Source organism: Scyliorhinus torazame, chromosome 1, assembly GCF_047496885.1.
Source record: "Scyliorhinus torazame isolate Kashiwa2021f chromosome 1, sScyTor2.1, whole genome shotgun sequence".
In the NCBI taxonomy this organism is placed as follows: domain Eukaryota; kingdom Metazoa; phylum Chordata; class Chondrichthyes; order Carcharhiniformes; family Scyliorhinidae; genus Scyliorhinus; species Scyliorhinus torazame.
The window spans coordinates 333,135,936-333,155,199 of record NC_092707.1 but is presented as its reverse complement, the minus strand read 5'-3'; the positions used below and the strand labels follow the sequence as shown (position 1 = coordinate 333,155,199).

At 47.8% G+C, this 19,264-nt stretch overlaps 1 protein-coding gene across 1 annotated transcript in view; it reads right to left on the bottom strand.

The window, feature by feature from the left end:
* Positions 1-19,264, bottom strand: part of smyd2a (SET and MYND domain containing 2a) — a 77,761-nt gene that overhangs the window by 31,111 nt on the left and 27,386 nt on the right. The window contains exons 4-6 of the mRNA XM_072508982.1: positions 18,173-18,233; positions 16,503-16,627; positions 4,667-4,734 (exon numbers count right to left, since the gene is read on the bottom strand). Of these exons, the coding sequence (XP_072365083.1) occupies positions 4,667-4,734; positions 16,503-16,627; positions 18,173-18,233 (254 nt within the window). The remainder of the gene's footprint in view (positions 1-4,666; positions 4,735-16,502; positions 16,628-18,172; positions 18,234-19,264) is intronic.

Here is a 19,264-nt window from a genome sequence, read left to right as displayed (position 1 = left end):
GTCAGTCCAACTGTGTGTGTAATTACAGTGTTCTGACATTGTCAAGCTTACTAACTCCCCCAAGGCAGGTACCCGAAGGCACCATCCACATTTGCAGTTGAATTTTTTTTTTTTTTTTAAATATAAAAACTTAAAAATAGCAATTGGAAGGGCATCAAGGTTGGATAAGCCTTTATCTTCCTTTCAAACTTTTCATTACCCGTTGGTTAGAGATGCCATCATCTACATTCAACACAGCTCACAGAAGAATAGAGTGGGAGTTCAGCTCCCATCCGTGCACGAATGCCCTATCATGGATAGATTTAAACCTTTATACCATCAAAAGCCATCTGCTAACCCATGATCATTTGAAATCCCGGTTTTTAAGGTTGATGAGGGGAGACAGAGAAATATTATGCTGTCTGGTCACACTGAATCAACTGTCCTTTTATTAACCTACACAGATTAAAGCAGGAAAATCTCATTGAACAAGAGCTGGGATTAATCTATAAACCTGGAGTTCCTGGTTTTCATATTTTGGATAGAAAATTCCCAACTATTGATCTTTGTATTTCCAATTCGCATCAAACTGACAGGATTTTAACTTATTCTTTGAATTGCTCCTTCTATGCCTCCTGCCCTCCAGGTGGCTACTCCAACTTGTATATTGTTCTGTGGCAATGATCTACCAGCGAGCATCAATAAACACTGGTTATTCTGATGCACCGCTTATTGTCAGGGCGACTGCCTTAACATTAGACCCCTGGCTGCCTCTCAGCTGGACAACAAGGCAAGGGCCGAGCGATGAAGAAATCTAAGAGGCAGAGTGAGAATAAAGGAAAATTCAAGAGGAACCAGTGAATCAACCCGCTCACCTTAGTGTCCATTTTAAAGCCAGGTCTGGTGTTAATATGCTTGGTGCACTGCATTACCATTCCTGCCCCCTATAGGTTGGCTCTGAGAAATTGAATAAAGTTTGCTTCCTCAGTTGAAATGCATTGTCGTAGTCAAATGTGATCACCAATCCTCGGTCATCTGCACAGAGATGATGTCTGATCAAACCTGCTTTTAGTTATGAAATGTTCTACATTGTAAATGCGTTGCAGACTGCTAGCCTGAAGAATACTATCGAGTCCAACATTCAGATGGGTGTTACCAGGAAGTGGTCCTTCAGGAATACCTGGTAACTGCTTCCAGCACATGGGAAAAGTCCAGTTTAATTGTTAATATTGCACATTTTATGATGGTTATGAAGGACACTGGGGGTGGTCAATAGATCTCCTCTTGGGCTTTGTGAAATACAAATTCCCCTATTGCGTGGGCAGAGGCTCACCCAATAGGAAATACATGGCGGGAGTTTAAAACCCGCAGTTCCGACCCTGACCGGCATCTCATAGGTCCCTGGGCTGGGATGTGAGTGTTGCATGCCCCTGCTGCGCCCCTTTCATTACTTTATCAAAGGGAGTTAGCCTGGCCTTGGCAAAGTTAAAACATTGGTGACGAGGAGTAAAGACAGGTTTTTCCAAGCAGCCTTCAGAGTTGAATGCAGGCAGCTTCTTGGTAAGAAACAAAATGTAAACCTGAACCTTATGACGTTAACGGAGAAGACTGGGCCCAATATGCGGAGCACAAGTGTTACTTCTTCTCGGCTAATAACATTGTGGGGAGATGAGAAATGGAAAGTGAATCTGCTGACAGCATGTGAAACCCTGAAGTCAGCGTGATCTGACAGTAATGTTGGCCGGTTAAGGGGAGGGGCCTCATGTAAAGGCACACATTCCTAGGTTGAAGGCGCCTGTGTAAATCGTCCATCACTAAATCGTCTGGTGTCCCCTGTCAGTCAAGGAAATTTCATGAAAGTCCTAAGGAAGAATGCAGATTCCAGATGATGGACTACTGTAAACAATGTAAAAGGGCACAACCAAGGCAAGGCTATAGGAATCGGCAATATGTGTGCTACTCAGAGAAGAAGTCAAGGCCAGCACAGGCTCGTACCCTGCAGTTATACCCACTCGCAGATGAAGAGATAATGTAATTAAACTGTATGATCATGACCAAGGCTGCCCCAATGATAAAATTACAAGTAAATGGTCATCCATTAGCGATGGACGTGGACACGGGGCTGCTGTCTCTGTCAGTGGGGAAAAGACATCTGATCGCCTTCAAACTGATAGAGTCATTGAGTTTGAAGACATTAGTGCCAAAGTAGCCACCTACATGGTGGAACCGTTACGGATACAAGGTACTTCAACAACCCCGGTGACTTACAGGTAGCATTCAGCCCGGCTTCCACTCACTGCTGGTTCGAGGACAGGGACCAAGTGGTATAGGGAGAGATTGGCTCCAGCGGATAAGGCTGGAATGGCTAGAGATTTTTAGACTGCACGATGGAGGACTAGAAAGTCTTCCAAGAGGGTCTTGGGAGAATAAATGGAGTTAGAGCCAAAATTTATGTCGACCCCGATGCGATGCCTAAATATTTCAGAGTAAGACAGTTTCCATATTCCCTGTTGGAGAAGGTAGAGACTGGGTACCTGGAAAGTCTAGGTAGAATAAGACCTGTGCATTTCGCAGAGCGGGCAGAGTCTGTTGTCCCCGTCCTTAAACCAGAAAAATCGGTCCTCCTTTGGGAGGGTTACAAGCTTACAGTCAATCGGGTTTCCAAATTGGATAGGTACCTCATGCTATGAATAGAAGACTGACATGCCAAACTAGCAGGTGGCCTGACATTTACAAAGTTAGAAAGGAGCCACGTCTATCTTCAACTCAAATTAGACAAGTCTTCCTGCAAATAAGTCATGATCAACACACATTGGGCCTGTATGAGTATACGTGCTTGTCCTTCCAGGTCTCGACAGCGGGTGCCATATTCCAACAGGTCATCACAGAATTTACAGTGCAGAAGGAGGCCATTCGGCCCATCAAGTCTGCACCGGCTCTTGGAAAGAGCACCCTACCCAAGGTCAATACCTCCACCCTATCCCCAAAACGCAGTAACTCCACCCAACACTAAGGGCAATTTTTGGACATTAAGGGCAATTTATCATGGCCAATCCACCTAACCTGCACATCTTTGGACTGTGGGAGGAAACCGGAGCACCCGGAGGAAACCCACGCACACACGGAGAGGATGTGCAGACTCCGCACTGACAGTGACCCAAGCAGGAATCGAACCTAGGGCCCTGGAGCTGTGAAGCAATTGTGCTATCCACAATGCTACCGTCATGGAGAACATATTCCAAGGATTACCCAAAGTGGCCGTGTCCTCGGATGACATTCTGACCACAGGGACTTTAGAACAAGAGCACCTGGCATACCTAAATGAGGTCTTGTAGTGACTTTCGAAAGCAGGGGTACATCTCAAAAAGGAGAGACGAATTTACCAAGTGAGGAGCGAGGTGACCTATTTGGGCTATTGGGTGGACAAAAAAGAGCTGCACCCAATGGAGGACAGGTCAGGGCCATTAAGGAAGCACCAACTCCAAGAAACACCATGGAATTGAAATCCTTCCTGGGATTAGTCAATTATTATGGGACGTTTATCCCAAATTTGGCCTCCTTGCTGTCTCCACTACACATTCTACTGCAAAAGTACCAGGAATGGTCTCGGGGGCCACCACAGGGACCGAGAATCCCGCCAGCCGCGCGCGCGGTTGACGTGGTGCCGGTCGGCGGCCGTTGAAAGAGGCCCCCGCGGTGATTCTCCGCGATCGACCGGTCGAGTTCCCTCCAAGTTCCGCCGGCATGGTTGCCGTATGGTTCCACCCGGCGGGAGCTCGGACTCGCGGCCGCGCTGGTGGGGAGTTCAGACTCCAGGGGGGCCACCACGACAGCCAGGTCCGCAATCGGGGCTACCGATCGGCTGGCAAGCGCGATCCGGGGGGGGGGGCTATCTTCTTCTGCGCCAGCCCGCTGTGTGGCTCCGTAATGTTGCGCGGGGGCCGGTGTGAAAACGGCCACCCCGCGCATGCGCAGACCCGCAGCCGGAAGTGCAGGGCCCCAAATCGGCAGCAGGAGCTGCGGGGCGCATGCCAGGGCCCTCCTATCCCTCTTGAAATCGGAGAATCACTCCGGACTTTTTGAAAAAATTCTGGAGTGACTTGCGCCCATTTTCCGGCAGGCATGGGGACATAGCCCCATTTTTTTCGGAGAATGCCGGGCCATGTGTTCCGTCGGTAGTTGACACTGAGAAGGAATCTGCATCGGCGTTCCCTCCGGTAGCGAAGACCATCAATGCGGTTCAAACAACCAGATCCCTTCTAATTCAAACCACCAGATCCCTTTCCACCCTTATCGGACCTCAGGCCGGTTGTAAAGAGGCAGAAGAGACCTCCTCATTGCGGGAGCACTGAGGGGAAACGGATTTAAGGGGAGAGGAATGTTATGATTTCCACGAAGGACAAGTGGCATCGTCGATAGATTCTCCCCACGAGAGCTTCGTGGAATACAAATAAGCTTCGAGGGGGCAGAAGCTCACTCAAAAGGAGATACATGCAGGAGTATAAAACCTGCAGTTCCGACCCAGACCAGCATCTCCGCGGGCTGGGACGTGAGTATTATATTCCACGGCTGTGACCCTTAATAAAGGGAGATATTGTTAGATCGACAGCCCTGACAAAGTTATTATAGCACTGAACAATTTTAAATCGAGAAAGCTTACTAAATGACAACATAAAACAGTCCTAACCTTGGAAAGATTGCAGAACCCAAGTGAGACAGTTCTTCATCTTCAATTGTGAACCCATTACAGTTGACCTTAATCGAAGGAAAGATGATAATTATTAAACACTTTGCAAAAACAGTCGCTTCCTCAGTTATTCTCTATAGACAGAACTCGATCAATGTTCTTCTCAGCTTTAGATTAGTGTTACTTCAGGTTCAAGCCGAGCCTGGTTTATAAAGGCGATGGGAGAGGGAAAAAGGCCACAATCAGAACGTCAAACATACACAATTGTACAAAAATACTGGGTGTGTGGGCTGATTTCAGGACCTTTCAAGGCTATGGCCCTCTAATTCTGGGATCTCCAACAGCTCACATAAGGTTAAGATGAAACCACATGAAAATACCTTGCAGTGTTGACTGTCTGCAATCACAATACAGTACTGCTTGCGACTGCTACTGAATAGGAGAAAGTTACATTTAAAGTTACAAGGCTCTGATTTTAAATGGCATATTCCTACCTCTCTCAATATTGCAGTAATATAGCCAATCCCCCTGGAAATGGGAGAATGGTACATACACAGCTCCAGTAAATAAATTTTACTTTAGGAGGCCATTTTACACAGATTTTCGGTTACAAAGTAAATATATATATTTTTTTAAAAGGTTTTCACTTTCCTCTTTTCACCCTTCCCCCAACCAAATGTGTGGAGGGACACAGTTCCAGCAGCTACCTCGTATTTCATTAACGTGTCAATTCTTCACACACAAGTCTGGGCTAGTGAACATTTAGTAAACTGTTCAACTGTTTAGTCATCAGTGCTAAAGCCAATTTGGTTCCCTTTTGACAAGCATTTACTATAGGGAACCACAGTATTGATTGGAAACACGGCTGAATTTGCAACTGGGGTGCTGTTGACAGGTATGAAATTGAAGGGCAGCCCCTTTTCAGTGGTCGGCGGGACCCAGGGCTCATTTTATAAGCAGCAGCCAACCAACTATATGCCATCAAGGAAGCTCGTCCCTACCAAGCGTGGCTGCTCGTCTCCAGAGGCTGCCAGCTAATTGGAGAGCTGACAACTCAGCAGCATTGCCAGATATGATGGCCACCGCAAATCCCGTTCGTGAATTTCTTGGTGGCAGAGCGTGCATAGAACCGGAAACCCTGTTAACAGAGGAAAACTCCCCGCTGGTTGGAGTCATACCTGGCACAAAGGAAGACGGTTGTGGTCGTTGGAGGTCAATCATCTCAGCTCCAGGACATCACTGCAGGAGTTCCTCAGGGTAGTGTCCAAGTCTCACCCATCTTCAGCTGCTTCATCAATAACCTCCCTTCTATCATAAGGTCAGAAGTGGGGATGTTTGCGGATGACAGCAGAATGTTCAGCACCATTCGCGACTCCTCAGATAATGAAGCAGTCCATGTCCAAATGCAGCAAGACCTGGACAATATCCACTCTTGGGCTGACAAGTGGCAAGTTACATTTGCGCCAGACAGGTGCCAGGCAATGACCATCTTCTACAAGAGAGGATCTAACCATCGCCCCTTGACATTCAATGGCATTACCATCGCTGAATCCCCCACAATCAGTATCCTGGGGGTTATCAGACACTGAACTGGACGAGCCACATTAATACTGTGGCTACCAGGGCAGGTCAAAGGCTAGGAATCCTACGGCAAGTAACTCATCTCCTGAACCCCAAAAGCCTGTCCACCATCTACAAGGCACAAGTCGGGAGTATAATGGAATACTCTCCACTTGCCTGGATGAGTGCAGCTCCAACAATACTCAAGAAGTTCAACACCATCCAGGACAAAGCAGCCCACTTGATTGCTCCTTCCACAAACATTCAAACCCCCATCACCGACAAACAGTGGCAGCAGTGTGCACCATCTACAAAATGCACTGCAGTAATTCACCAAGGTTCCTTAGACAGCATCTTCAAAACCCATGACTACTAGCATCTAGAAGGACAACAGCAGCAGATATCTGGGAACCCCGCCACCTGGAGGTTCCCCTCCATGTCACTCCCCACCAGGACGTGGAAATATATCGCCGTTCCTTCACTATGGCTTGGGCAACATCCTGGAACTCCCTCCCTAACAGCATAGTAGGTGTACCTACACCTGAAGGACTGCAGCAGTTCAAGAAGGCAACTAACCACCACCTTCTGCTGTGCAACTAGGGATGGACAATAAATGCAGGCCTAACCAGCGACACCCACATCCCGTAAATGAATTTTAAAAAAATGATCAGAAGATCACGCTGCCAGCCAATAGCAAGCCCCCTCTGCTGCCACAAAACATGCCACCGGTGGGGGAATTGAAAATCCCGCCAATATGTCTATCTTTCATTATCTCTTCTATCATCATACAGGGAAAAAGATGGAATTTTCCACCGCTCCCCATGCGTGGTTTGCAAAGGGGGGAGGCGGTCTCCCGCCCCTGTCAATGGGATTTCCCACCATTTGCATCCTCCACCACTGTGGAATCTGTGGCAGAGGGGGGGTCGCCATCGGCAGCACCAGAAAATCTTGCTGGTGGGAATGGCCACAAAGTCCCGGCCAAAATATAATTTAGCGTAGTAGCTCTTGTTTTGTGGTTCCCTTCCTGCCATATGACCAAAGGCTAATGAAGGGCATGACATGATTCATTGCTCACATAAAAGCTGTTTAAGTAACGTGTATGGACTTTTTGTTTTGTACACCCAGTTTCATGATGTATCATAACCCGGCTAAAGTTTTGCTGCTTACTTTAATGTGGCTTTTGCTATGGACAGGAGGGGGTTAATTTAAACCGCGCTAATTTATCCTCTCACTACCCAGTCATAAACAGAAAGGTGTCTTGATTGCTTCCCCCTGTATTAACAGTGGTGCATTTCCTAATCCCTTGGTTTGGTTTGATTCAAGTTCTTTTAATAACTCTACAGTAAACTTGAAATAGGATGAACTCACAGGGTTAGTTTATTTGTACACACTCAAAATGTGGGTGGGACACAACATTGCCTCCTGTGCATTCGCACAGTAAAAGAGGTGTGAGAGAAAAGAAAAGACTGACAATGCAGACACAGAGAAAATAAATATTGTTTCTCATAGCTTCTAGAGTACAGAATTAAAGTCCAACGAGGAATTCCTCTACAGAGGATGGCAAACTAAAAACCAATGCTGGTGGTGTTGTCTTCCCATGACGAGATAGTTATGCAGAGATGCATCAGTCTTATCGGGCTACAGTACAGAATTTCTGTGCAGGTAGGGTCAGGTCCAACTTGGGCCAGAACTCCTGGTCTGCGATGCTGCAAGTTAAATGGCAGATTGAGACATTGAAGTACAGGAAGGCAGTATACCAGTTCCACAAACCCACCGCTTCTCACGGTCTTTGAAAAAGGATGTGTATCCCTATTTTGTTGCATGTCTCAACCATTAGAAATTGAAAGGAAGGTGATGCGGTCCTTTGTGTTAGGATGAGAGTAGATTCCTGTTGGCCAGCCTGGGATATGAAATGCAGATTGCTCTCTTTGAATTTGGTCTGTGCAGTTCACAGGAGGGATCATTAATGGCTCTTCAAGGGTAACGAGGTACAAATTTCTCCGCTACGGATAGGTAGCTCTTTTTGCTCGCAGTCACAGCCAGACATAGATTCAGCTTTTGAGATAGAAATGAGCATTTCTCTACATATATATTTTATTTTAAAAAAGCCAGGGTAAAGGGATAATTCCCTTACACTTTTGATTAAACTTTATCTGTACTTTTCAACCCAGATCTTTATAAGCCTGGGTACCTGCCGTAAAGAGGCATCAGAATTATATGGCATTAAAGCACCATCCAGTGCATACATTAGGGTAAATAGCATTCACTGTAGACTCTGAGGCTGTAGACACCTGTCAACAATCATGCAGGAAATTTTGCCCATTGAGGGGCAAATTGAATGCAAGTATACATGGACCTTCTTTTATGGTTGGCAGTCAGGATGAATGGCCAGGTGGCGTTTACCTATTAGCTTCAACCTCCATCCTGGACGGGGTGAACTGTCAGGGTTGAAATAAAAGTTGTTAAAGTGTTTGGGAACTGAGGGTATGTTCGTAGTGTAGTTTTAAGATTGATATTTATATTTCAAGGGTCAACAGCTCCCCGAGACAGCTCCGCAGTGGCTGTCACCCTGAGGGGGTACATTGGGGGTGCCAGCCTGCAAACTCCCTTTTTCTGGGCACCCACTCGTCTCCTGCCCTCCCCAGCAGCTCTCAGCCTTTCACAGATGGCAGTTCACGCTGGATGGCCATTAATTGGTCAGCCAGCATGAAATTGTGTTCAGGAGGCAACCGTGGCCGGGAACGAGTTTGACATCTGCTTCTGGGCCTGCTGAGCGTGCATGCCTGCTGGATGAAATACTCAGGCCATGGCATTTCTTATTACATTCAAATAGCATTTCCAATTAAAGAAAGCAAAAGGATGGGATTTAAAATTATTTATTTTAAAAATATATATTTTTTCAATTTTGGACTTGGTCAAATGGGCCCTATGCGCTACCTTCAACTGTACCAGCCCTGACCTCGCACGCAATGATGTTGCGTTCAGCCTACGCAGAATCTCACACCACATCTCCTCCTCCAACGCGGACCCCAACTCCTCCCACTTGGCCCCAACTCCTCCCACCTTGCCTTCACCCCTTCCAAGGGTACTGTCATCTCCACTATAGGCCTCCCCTAAACTCCCGAGTTACTCAATGAGGAAGGAGGTGCCCCGGAAACGTGGGAAAGATCTTCTTCACAAAGTCGCACACCTGTAAGTAAGTATCTAAATACATCCGCATGCGAGAGTCCAAATCTCTCCACCAACTCCTCAAAGCTTACAAATCAGCCCTCTGAAAATAAATCCCCTTCTCCTCCCATCCGCTAAACCTAGTGTCCGACCTCACCGGCTCAACATGTGGTTCGCACAAACAGGCACCAACGCCAATATCGCCCTCAATTTAAAGTGCTGCTGAAATTGTCTCCATATCTTCAGTGTGCAGACCACCACCGATTCCCTAAGTACTTCCCCGGAGAAAAAGGTAGATAAGCTGTGACCAACACCCTTAACCCCGGCCCCCTACACAAGCTCAATTCCATCAGCACTCAAAGCCTCTGGATCCCCACACCAACCCAACACCAGCATTCTCCGCCAAATAATATCATGTTTGGCAATGCCAAACCTCCCGACTGCCTGTCTCTCTGAGGTACCGTCTTCCTAATCCTGGCTAATTTTCCTGCTCAGGTGAACATCAAAATTAATCTCTCCACGCCCCCAAAACAGGATTTTGGCAAACAAAAAACATTGGAATAAAAACAGAAAATGTGGCAGGGCATTCATTTTCACCGACAGAATTCTGCCCGCCAAGGACAGAGGTAGGCTGTCCCAACTCTGTAGATCCGACTTCATCCTGTGAATCAAGACTCCAAAAATTAAATTTTCGAAGCCGGGCCCGATCCCTAAATGTTCTTTGTAAGGGCTGGTGCAGACTCGATGGGCCAAATGGCCTCCTTCTGCACTGTAAGATCTATGATCTACGAAATATCTCAAATGGGAACCCGCAAAATGAAACGCAACACCCCCAAAATAACCCCTCCCTCGGCTGGGTTACCGGAAAACACTACCTCTTCTCCCATTTCAATTTATACGCTGAAAAATCCCAAAATCGCTTCAGCAGTGCCATGATGTCACTCATTGCGGGGATCGGGTCCTTTATGTGCAAAAGAAGATCATCCGCATACATGTCCCCCCCCCCGCACACCTTTTACTATCACTCTCCGCCTATCTGAAGTTCTCAAGGCAATGGCCGAAGGCTCTATTGCCAATCCAAACAAGAAGGGAAACATAGGCCACCCTGCCTTGTTCCCCGGTGCAACTGAAAATATCTCAGGCTCACATTGTTTGTCCGAACACTAGCCTTAAGTGCTTTATATAAGATCCAAACAAGTATCCCCATTCTACCCTATCAAAGGCCTTCTCAGCATCCTTTGCCCCCCCCCCACTCCCTCGACCCCTCCCCCCTCAGGGACAATACCACATTCAAAAGTCACCTCATATAGGATGACAAGTGCATACCCTTCACAAACACCATCTAGTCAGGGCTGCACGGTGGCACAGTGGTTAGCACTGCTGAATCACAGCGCTGAGGACCCGGGTTCAAGCCCAGCCCGGGTCACTGTCCTTGTGGAGTTTACACATTCTCCCAGTGTCTGCGTGGATCTCAACCCCATAACCCAAAGATGTGCAGGGTAGGTGGATTGGCCATGCTAAATTGCCCCTTAATTGCAAAAACAATAAATTGGGTACTTTAAATTTTTAAAACCTCTTCTGGTCTTTCCCAATAACCTGTAGGTGACATCCCTCCAACCTCAGCGCTAACACCTTAGCCAGAATCTTAGCACCCACATTCGGTGGTGAAATAGGGCGGTACAACCCACATTCCACTAGGTCATAGAGTCATAGACGTTTACAGCATGAAAACAGCCCTTTGGCCCAACTTGTCCATGCCGCCCAGTTTTTAACCACTAAGCTAGTCCCAATTGCCCGCATTTGGTCCATATCCCTCTATACCCAGCTTTCCCATAAAGGATAACTGTCCTTATCCTTCTTTAGCAGAAGCAAAATGGATGCTTGCATCATCGTCTCTGGAAGGGACACCCGAGCCACCAAGTGCTCAAACATCTCCACCAGCAGCAGCACCAGTTGGTCAGCAAATGTTTTATGGAACTCCACCAGGAACCCAGCCAGCCCCGGTGCGGCATTTGCCCAATTGTCGTTGTGCCCGCCTCCAGCCCCAGAGGCCCCTCCCATCGCTTCCCAATCCTCCTCCTCCAACTAGGGACACTCAAAAACCTCTGCATGTCTGACTCCTCCTCCGGCAGCTCCGACCAATACACAGTCTTTTGGACGCCTCAAACGCCCCATTAACTTTATCCTGCGCCGACACTGGCCGACCACCCGAGTCCTGAATCCGTACGATCTCCTGGGAAGTTGCCTGCCACCTCAGCTGACCAGTCAAACTCAGTCTTTTTCCCCATGCACGTACACTATCCCCCTCGAGCGTCACAACTGCCCTTCTCTGTCGATTGCACATCAAATTGCCTCTGCAACTTCTTTCTACTAACCAGAAGTTCTGGCGGCGTTGGGTCAATTATGTATCTGCTATGCACCTCCAATATCTCGTCCAGCAACCACCGGCGCTCCTCGCTCGTCTCCCTAGCCTTCTGCACTTTGTGCAAAATTATCTCCCCTTGTAGCACCGCCTTCAGGGCCTCCCATAGTGCCGAGGGCAGCACTTCCCCATTCTTGTTGAACCCACATATTCATCAGGGGTGGCACGGTAGCACAGTGGCTAGCGCTGTTGCTTCACAGCGCCAGGGATCCGGGTTCAATTCCCGGCTTGGATCACTGTCTGTGCGGAGTTTGCACGTTCTCCCCGTGTCTGCGTGGGTTTCCTCCGGGTGCTCCGGTTTCCTCCCACAGTCCAAAGATGTGCAGGTTAGGTGGATTGGACACGCTAAATTGCCCCGTAGTGTCCAAAAGTTATGTGGGGTTGCTGGGTTACGGGGATAGGGTGGAGATGTGGGCTTAGGACGGGTGCTCTTTCAGGGGCCGATGTGGACTCAATGGGCCGAATGGCTTCCTTCTGCACTGTAAACTCTGATTCTATGATCAATCACCAGAGCCATCTTCACACAAAATCCCAAATCTGCCAACAGTCCCACATCTAAACTCCACGCCGACCGCTGTGCCTGCCCCATCCCCAAAACACCCAGATGCAGAGCATGATCTGGTATCACTAGACCCCGTTGCTGTCAGCCGGGGGTTGTCTCGGCAATTTACGGGAGGATCAGGGAGGAGGACGGGGTGTCCATGCAGGGGGTTAAGGCAAAGTGAGAGGAAGATATGGAGGTGGTGCTGGAGGAGGGTCTGTGGTTAGAGGTGCTGCAGACGGTAAATGTCTCGACTTTGTGCATGAGGCTGGGGCTGATACAGCTGAAGCTAGTGTGCAGGATGCACCTCACAAAGTCTAGGATGAGCCAGCTGTTCAAAGGGGTGGAGGATGTCCCCTAGAAGCCATATTCAGGGTGTTGGATCCCCCGGAGCTGCAGGCGGGTGCGGGGCCAGATGTTTTAGCCTTCGCCTGGCTGATTGCTCATAGGTGTGTCTTGTTGGGGTGGAGGTCAGCTTTCTACCCGGTGCCTCAGCATGGTGGGGGGGACCTGCTGGGGTTTCTGACCCTAGAGAAGGTTAAATTTGCTCTGAGGGTGGTGAATGATTGCTTTTACAATTGTTGGGTTTTATCGTGCATTTTTTGGAGTTTGTTACCGTTGGGGGTTGAGGGGGGGGGTGTTTTGTATTGTAAAATTGTTGAAAATTTGTTGAATAAAAATACTTTAAAAAAAAATGTTTCCTTTAGTCTCAGCTAAAATAGGGGGCGCGATTCTCCGCTCCCGTGACTAAGTGCCCACGCCATTGTGAACGCCGTTGAGGTTCACGACAGCGTGAAATGGCCCCGATCTCGATCGATTCAGGGCCCGAAAATGGGCTAGGATCGGCGGCGCGAGAAACTCTGGGGGGGGGGGCATGTCGCAAAAGCAGCGTCGTCAGCGCGCGCCGGGCATTGGCACCATGTAAAAGCAGCGCCACGTAAATGATGCAGCGGGCGCCGCGTAACTGGCGCCAACCCGCGCATGCGTGGTTGCCGTCCTCCCCGAGGCCGCCCCACAAGAAGATGTCAGATGGATCTTGCAGGGCACGGAGGAAAGGAGGTCCTCCTTCCGAGTGGCCGGCCCACCGATCGGTGGGCACCGATCGCGGGCCAGACCCCATTTGAGGCCCCCCCTGGTGCAGGAAGCTCCCTCCCCCCCCCCACAGGCCGCCCCCCCAGCGTTCCCGCGCTGTTCCCGCCGGCGACCAGGTGTGGATGGCACCGGCTGGAAGCCGTCGTTTTGGGCAGGCTGCTCGGCCCATCCGGGCCGGAGAATAGCGGGTGTAGCGGAGAATCGCCATTTTGGGTGACCCGGGCAATTCTCCGGCCTGCGCCGCGCAGAACTCGTCAGGGCCGTTCTCGCCGCTTGGGTGAATCGCAGGAGGGCGTCGGACCAGCGTCGCGGGGAAAAATGGCACGCCAGGGGATTCTCCCAACCGGCGCGGGAGCGGAGAATCGCGCCCAGGTTGTCTGAAGAGCGGGTGGCTAATCAATCTGAACTCAGCCTGGAGACTGGCTCATATGATTGGGTTGCCATGGGGACAGAGGCCCAGATCAAAACCCACATAAACTCAAATGCCGGTTTTCACACTTTGACACAAAAGATGGGCAAACTGGTCTTGCTAGACACCAACTCTGACAGACACGGAGACCGAGAAAGGAAGAACGAAATCAGCAGCTACTGTGCTGAGGGATGCTGTTTTTGCATTAACTACCAGTCAGACTGCTGGTAAGAATAGATTCCTTTTGAAGAGATGGGACTTGTAGAGTCTTGAAGACCAAGGAGAGAGTGCCCTATTGCTGGAGGTCAGTTCAATGATGCTCAGTGAGTGAGGGGACGTTCAAAGGGGTCACTGGAAACTCACCCTGGTCTGGCTGGGAGAAAGAAGCCTGTTGTAACGGGGGGGGAATTTGGGACTTTATCTGCAAGGCTATGTATCTGTTGAGAGTGTGACACCACATATAAATGAGGCATCGGGTTTTTGGTTGCGTTAATTAGTTCACGTAGAAAGTATCTTCTCTGCAGTTTAGTGTATTAGGGTTGGCGACCAAGTAACATTTAGTCGATATTTATTTTAGTTTGATACAGTAAAAGACTTAAAATGTGAAATTTTGTCATGTGATTTCTTCCATCGACTACTAGCGAATTCACATCAAATTAATGGTCTCTACAGGAATTGTAACAATGTACGGTCCACTTCTGTTGTAACTCAAACACTTAATTTACACCCTAAAACAAAAAACTTCTGTAAACTCTCACCTCAACTTCCCCAAAAGGTAACTTGAATGTTTATATATCCTTCACAGTTGCCTTTTTGACTGATCATTTTATTAGATGTTAGAGAGCTACTCTGTCTCTCCACATCGTCACTACTGCAATTATCTCTGCTCATCCGGACAAGCTGTCTTGTGCACTGGATGTTCATCAAGAAACATACACAAAAGGCTAATAATGGAGAAAATCAAAAAAGGGACCCAGGGATAGAGTACCCTGCATAATGATCTGCTAGAGCTGAAGGTGTTTTGCATTGATGCTTCTCCTGGCTTTTTCAGCATCACAGCAGCATTTTCCCCCTGTTCATCAAAAGGACCTTTTTAAGAATGTCCCGTAAGTTGCAAAGTTATGCAAAATGCTGCAAGTCTCGGTGACCTTGAAAATGTTGACTCGGTTAAACTGACGGATGCTCCTAGAACTGCCAGGGTTTCAAAAGTTCTGCTTCAGCAATCCAATTGTGTGTTCAACATGGATTTGGTGGAAGCGTTCACCTCAATGTATCTGCCTTGCTGGTGTGTGAGGATGGAACAGTGGGGTCAAAATCCAAGGCAACAGCAGGGATTCTCAACTTGCCAGGATCCACCCCTTAACTTACTGGGTATCTGCAGAGAATGGGAGAGTGGACTGCTGTAAAAGAAATGCAACATGGTTGTTGGCAGGGAATCTGGCATTCACCAATAGTAACTGGTGCAGATGGTCATACAAGCTGATAATTTAAGCCTTTGCCATTCTTTTATCGGGCATCATTGTTTGCAGCAGTTTAGAGAGATGTGCAGGTATCAAAGGCATTCTGGACTTGAGGATATTGCCATTTCAAAAAACAAACTGGTGTTTTCTTCCACTATCATTGGGAATGGGGTCATGGTCACTTGCTTCATCAAATAAGGAATCCAATCATCTACTTTTGGGAGTTATGTATTACAATCTGATATTGATCATGCCTCCCTCACTCATTCCTTGGAAACAGCCAGAGTCAAGAAATTTAAGCTGCCTCACTTCTGGTGCAAGATCTAGCAGCAGCACCATTCCTGCTCTATAGTTTGGCCAGCAATACATTGCACAATTCTGTCACAACATCTTGATGAAATGGAGCCTCTGTAATACTGTGCCTCTGCAGGCTTAGCAGGGTAATGGTAGGTAGAAGTCTTCCTCCTCCAATATTGTGGCACTTTCTGTGGCATTCAAAAGGTTTGTCTGATCCTCCCGGGAGTATAATGGAGCCACGTTTTGAATCCCCAGTGTGCCAAAGGGATGGCGAGAGCAGAAGACTTTGCCACTCACTAGCCCTTCCTTAACAATTTTCAGTATAGCTGCTACAAATCTTGTATTGATGGTCTCCTTGCTCAAAGGTAGAGTTTCCAATCACAATCCAAGCTGGTGCCTGTCTCGAAGTATCAATGGATTTTAGACAAAACCATTGAAGTTGAAAATGCTCAGAGTACATTGGTGCAATTAGAGCCAAAACTGCAACCAGCTTTAGGGAGGAAACAGCCCTAGAGTATACAGTGACATAATTTCCTGCACTTTTAAATTCAGCATCCTTTACATGTGTTCTGTTTCTGGCTCAACTAGCCAGTGACTGGAAATGCAGATCAAGCGCAAACGCAATAGAGAGCTGCACATTCCCCTTCTCCAAGCAACACATCAGAAATCGGTCCACACAAGGAGTTATACAGAGGAAAGTTGGAAATTTTCAGTTTAATCTATAGATGTGCATCTCAGTCCTGTTGGAACCCTCACAAGTCTAATAATATTTTATGTGACAAATCAAGTATCTACACGCATAACATTCAGCTCCGGGCTCCGAAGCCACGTGGTCACAGGTACTAAAATGTATTTTTAAACCGTAACATTTTAAATCTGGTACAAACCTTAGCAAATAGCTCAATCAAGTCAGCACGGTCAGGAAAATCAAAATGCTTAGAGTAGAAATGATGAAGGGCAGCAATATCACTCTCGATCAACTCTCTTTTCTCATTATCCAATTTATCTAGGTCTGAATCAAACAGAAATAAAATTAATTTAAAGGGACTGGGGAGAAACTATGACTGTTCAGAAATATAATAATGCTGTTACATCTATTGAATTGGATGATACTGGAGTCAATTCAGGACATTTTATATGTTAATGGCACTAAATAAATGCACTAAATAAGTGACACCATGCCAAATTCCTAAAATGGTGTCCTCCTCTCCCACACTTCTGACTCCTACGTTCAGTGTGGCTGGCTATTCACCTCATGCCAGATATTGTCAACTTACAAGGGCTATGAAGTAACCAACAGGACAAATCTCACACTTACTTCATGTGGCAGAATGGACACTTCTTGAGGCAAGAAAGGCCCACGGTTGTACTGCACACCCGCAGTTCCTGCCCAATAAGGATTTCTTTTTTTTAAATTTGAAATATATAAACCTTGCTCTTCTGGCCCTCAAACCAGGTCCCAGGAGGATCAGCCTGGTCGGAAAACTGCCAAATAAGTTCCCTTGAAATTACAGATCAGACTCTGATGACATCCTCAGGGCCTGACAACTGTGTCAAGAAGGTCACTGTTGCTTTATTCAGGGCAGCTGCACAATTCATAACCTACCTAGTGGAAATAAATAACCAATGAGATAAAGTTCTCCAGTTCTACAGGAATAACGAGCACTGCCTGACTCGTTTGGTAAAGGTACCCTGTTACTGCCTGGAAGGATTTAGTCACAAAGAAATTCAGTGGCGACCTTGACAGGTAAATAATTATTTTTTTCTAGTGGAAGAGAACTTCAGCTGGTCAGTCAGTATTGGAGCTATTTCCCCAATAGCCTCCAGGAGAGAGTGCATCCTGCTGACAGTGATAGTCAGAAAAGTCCAAGTAAGATCATGGTATCGCCTGGCCAGTGGGTATCAGGGTATAGAGAAGAGAAGCTTTCAGTGATGTCTAATCTAACCACTTGATAATAATAATCTTTATTAGTGTCACAAGTAGGCTTACATTAACACTGCAATAAAGTTACTGTGAAAATCCCCAATATCCTCATCAAAGTAAAGCAATACTAAAACCAGCAGCAAATATCTTGACTGAATCCCCTAAAGATCCCCGTCGGAAATATTAAGGAGCTAGTGCAGCCCCCATGACCTGAGATTCAAAATGCATTGGGCTCTCAGTAACAGTTAAAGGGAGCTCATTCTTTTTTCTGAGAAGATAACAGATAAGGCACTGGCCTTCAAGAACACAATTCCGCACCACAACTCCACCCCAAAACAGGACATGGTTCAGAGGATAAGCTAGACCCTGGAGTCTGAAACATTAAAGCAGCAAACTTTTCTCTTATTGTTTAAGGGACAGGGCCAAGCTTCAGTGAAGGCAAGCACAGTGAAACAGACAGCCTGTTGGAGTAATGCAGCTTCCTTGATCTCAAAGTACGAACAGCATCATGTTGGTTGGAGCACGACAGATCCTTTTTTTTTGTTAATTTAGAACTAAAGCTTTTTTTTTTTCAAAAAGAAATTACAGAATCCATTAATCTAGTTTTGGCTTCATACTGCAAAGAATACTTACGTGACTCAAACTCACTCACAGTCAGTAATTCCTCTGAAGGTGTTTTCTCTGGGTGCATTTTCTAGATAACAAAAATCAAAAATCAACAAAAATTTGAAGCATATTTATTATAGCAAGGATATAATTTGGCAAGAGTCAGACATGTTGTTTAAAACAAAGACCAATCTAATGACATTAATATTCATTTTAAAAATGAGTTACTCATTGGTATAAATGATTGGAAGAGCGGGCTTGACGGAGGCGCCAATTAATATCTCTGGTAATGGAAATGTTCCAGATCCCTCTTATTCTTCAAGTATTTCAGAATAAGATCAGGCAGAGACTAGTTATAATCCCCTGTCCTCTGAGATACTATATTGCATTAATACTTGCGGGACAGGGCTTACATTTCCCAATTTAAATTTTTTTTCTAGGTACACATGTCCAGTATGTTGAGAAACAAGGGGCGGGATTCTCCGCAATTGGCCCGATGTCCGCCGACCGGCGCCAAAAACGGCGCGAATCAGTCCAGCATCGCACCGCCCCAAAGGTGCGGAATTCTCCGCAGCTTGAGGGGCCGAGCCCTCACCTTGAGGGGCTAGGCCCGCGCCGGACTGATTTCCGCCCCGCCAGCTGGCAGGAAAGGCCTTTGGTGCCCCGTCAGCTGGCGCGGAAATGACTTTGCCGGGCGGCACATGCGCGGGACGTCAGCGGCCGCTCACGGCATCCCCGCGCATGCGCAGTGGAGGGGGTCTCTTCCGCCTCCGCCACAGTGGAGACCATGGCGAAGGCGGAAGGAAAAGAGTGCCCCCATGGCACAGGCCCGCCCGCGGATCGGTGGGCCCCGATCGCGGGCCAGGCCACCGTGGGGGCACCCCCCGTGGCCAGATCACCCCGCGCCCCCCCCAGGACCCCGGAGCCCGCCTGCGCCGCCTTGTCCCGCCGGTAAGAGAGGTGGTTTGATTCTCGCCGGCGGGACAGGCATTCCAGCAGCGGAACTTTGGCCCATCGGGGGCCAGAGAATCGCCGGGGGGGGGGGGGGGGCCCGCCAGCTGGCACGATTCCCACCCCCGCCGAATATCCGGTGCCAGAGAATTTGGCAACCAGCGGGGG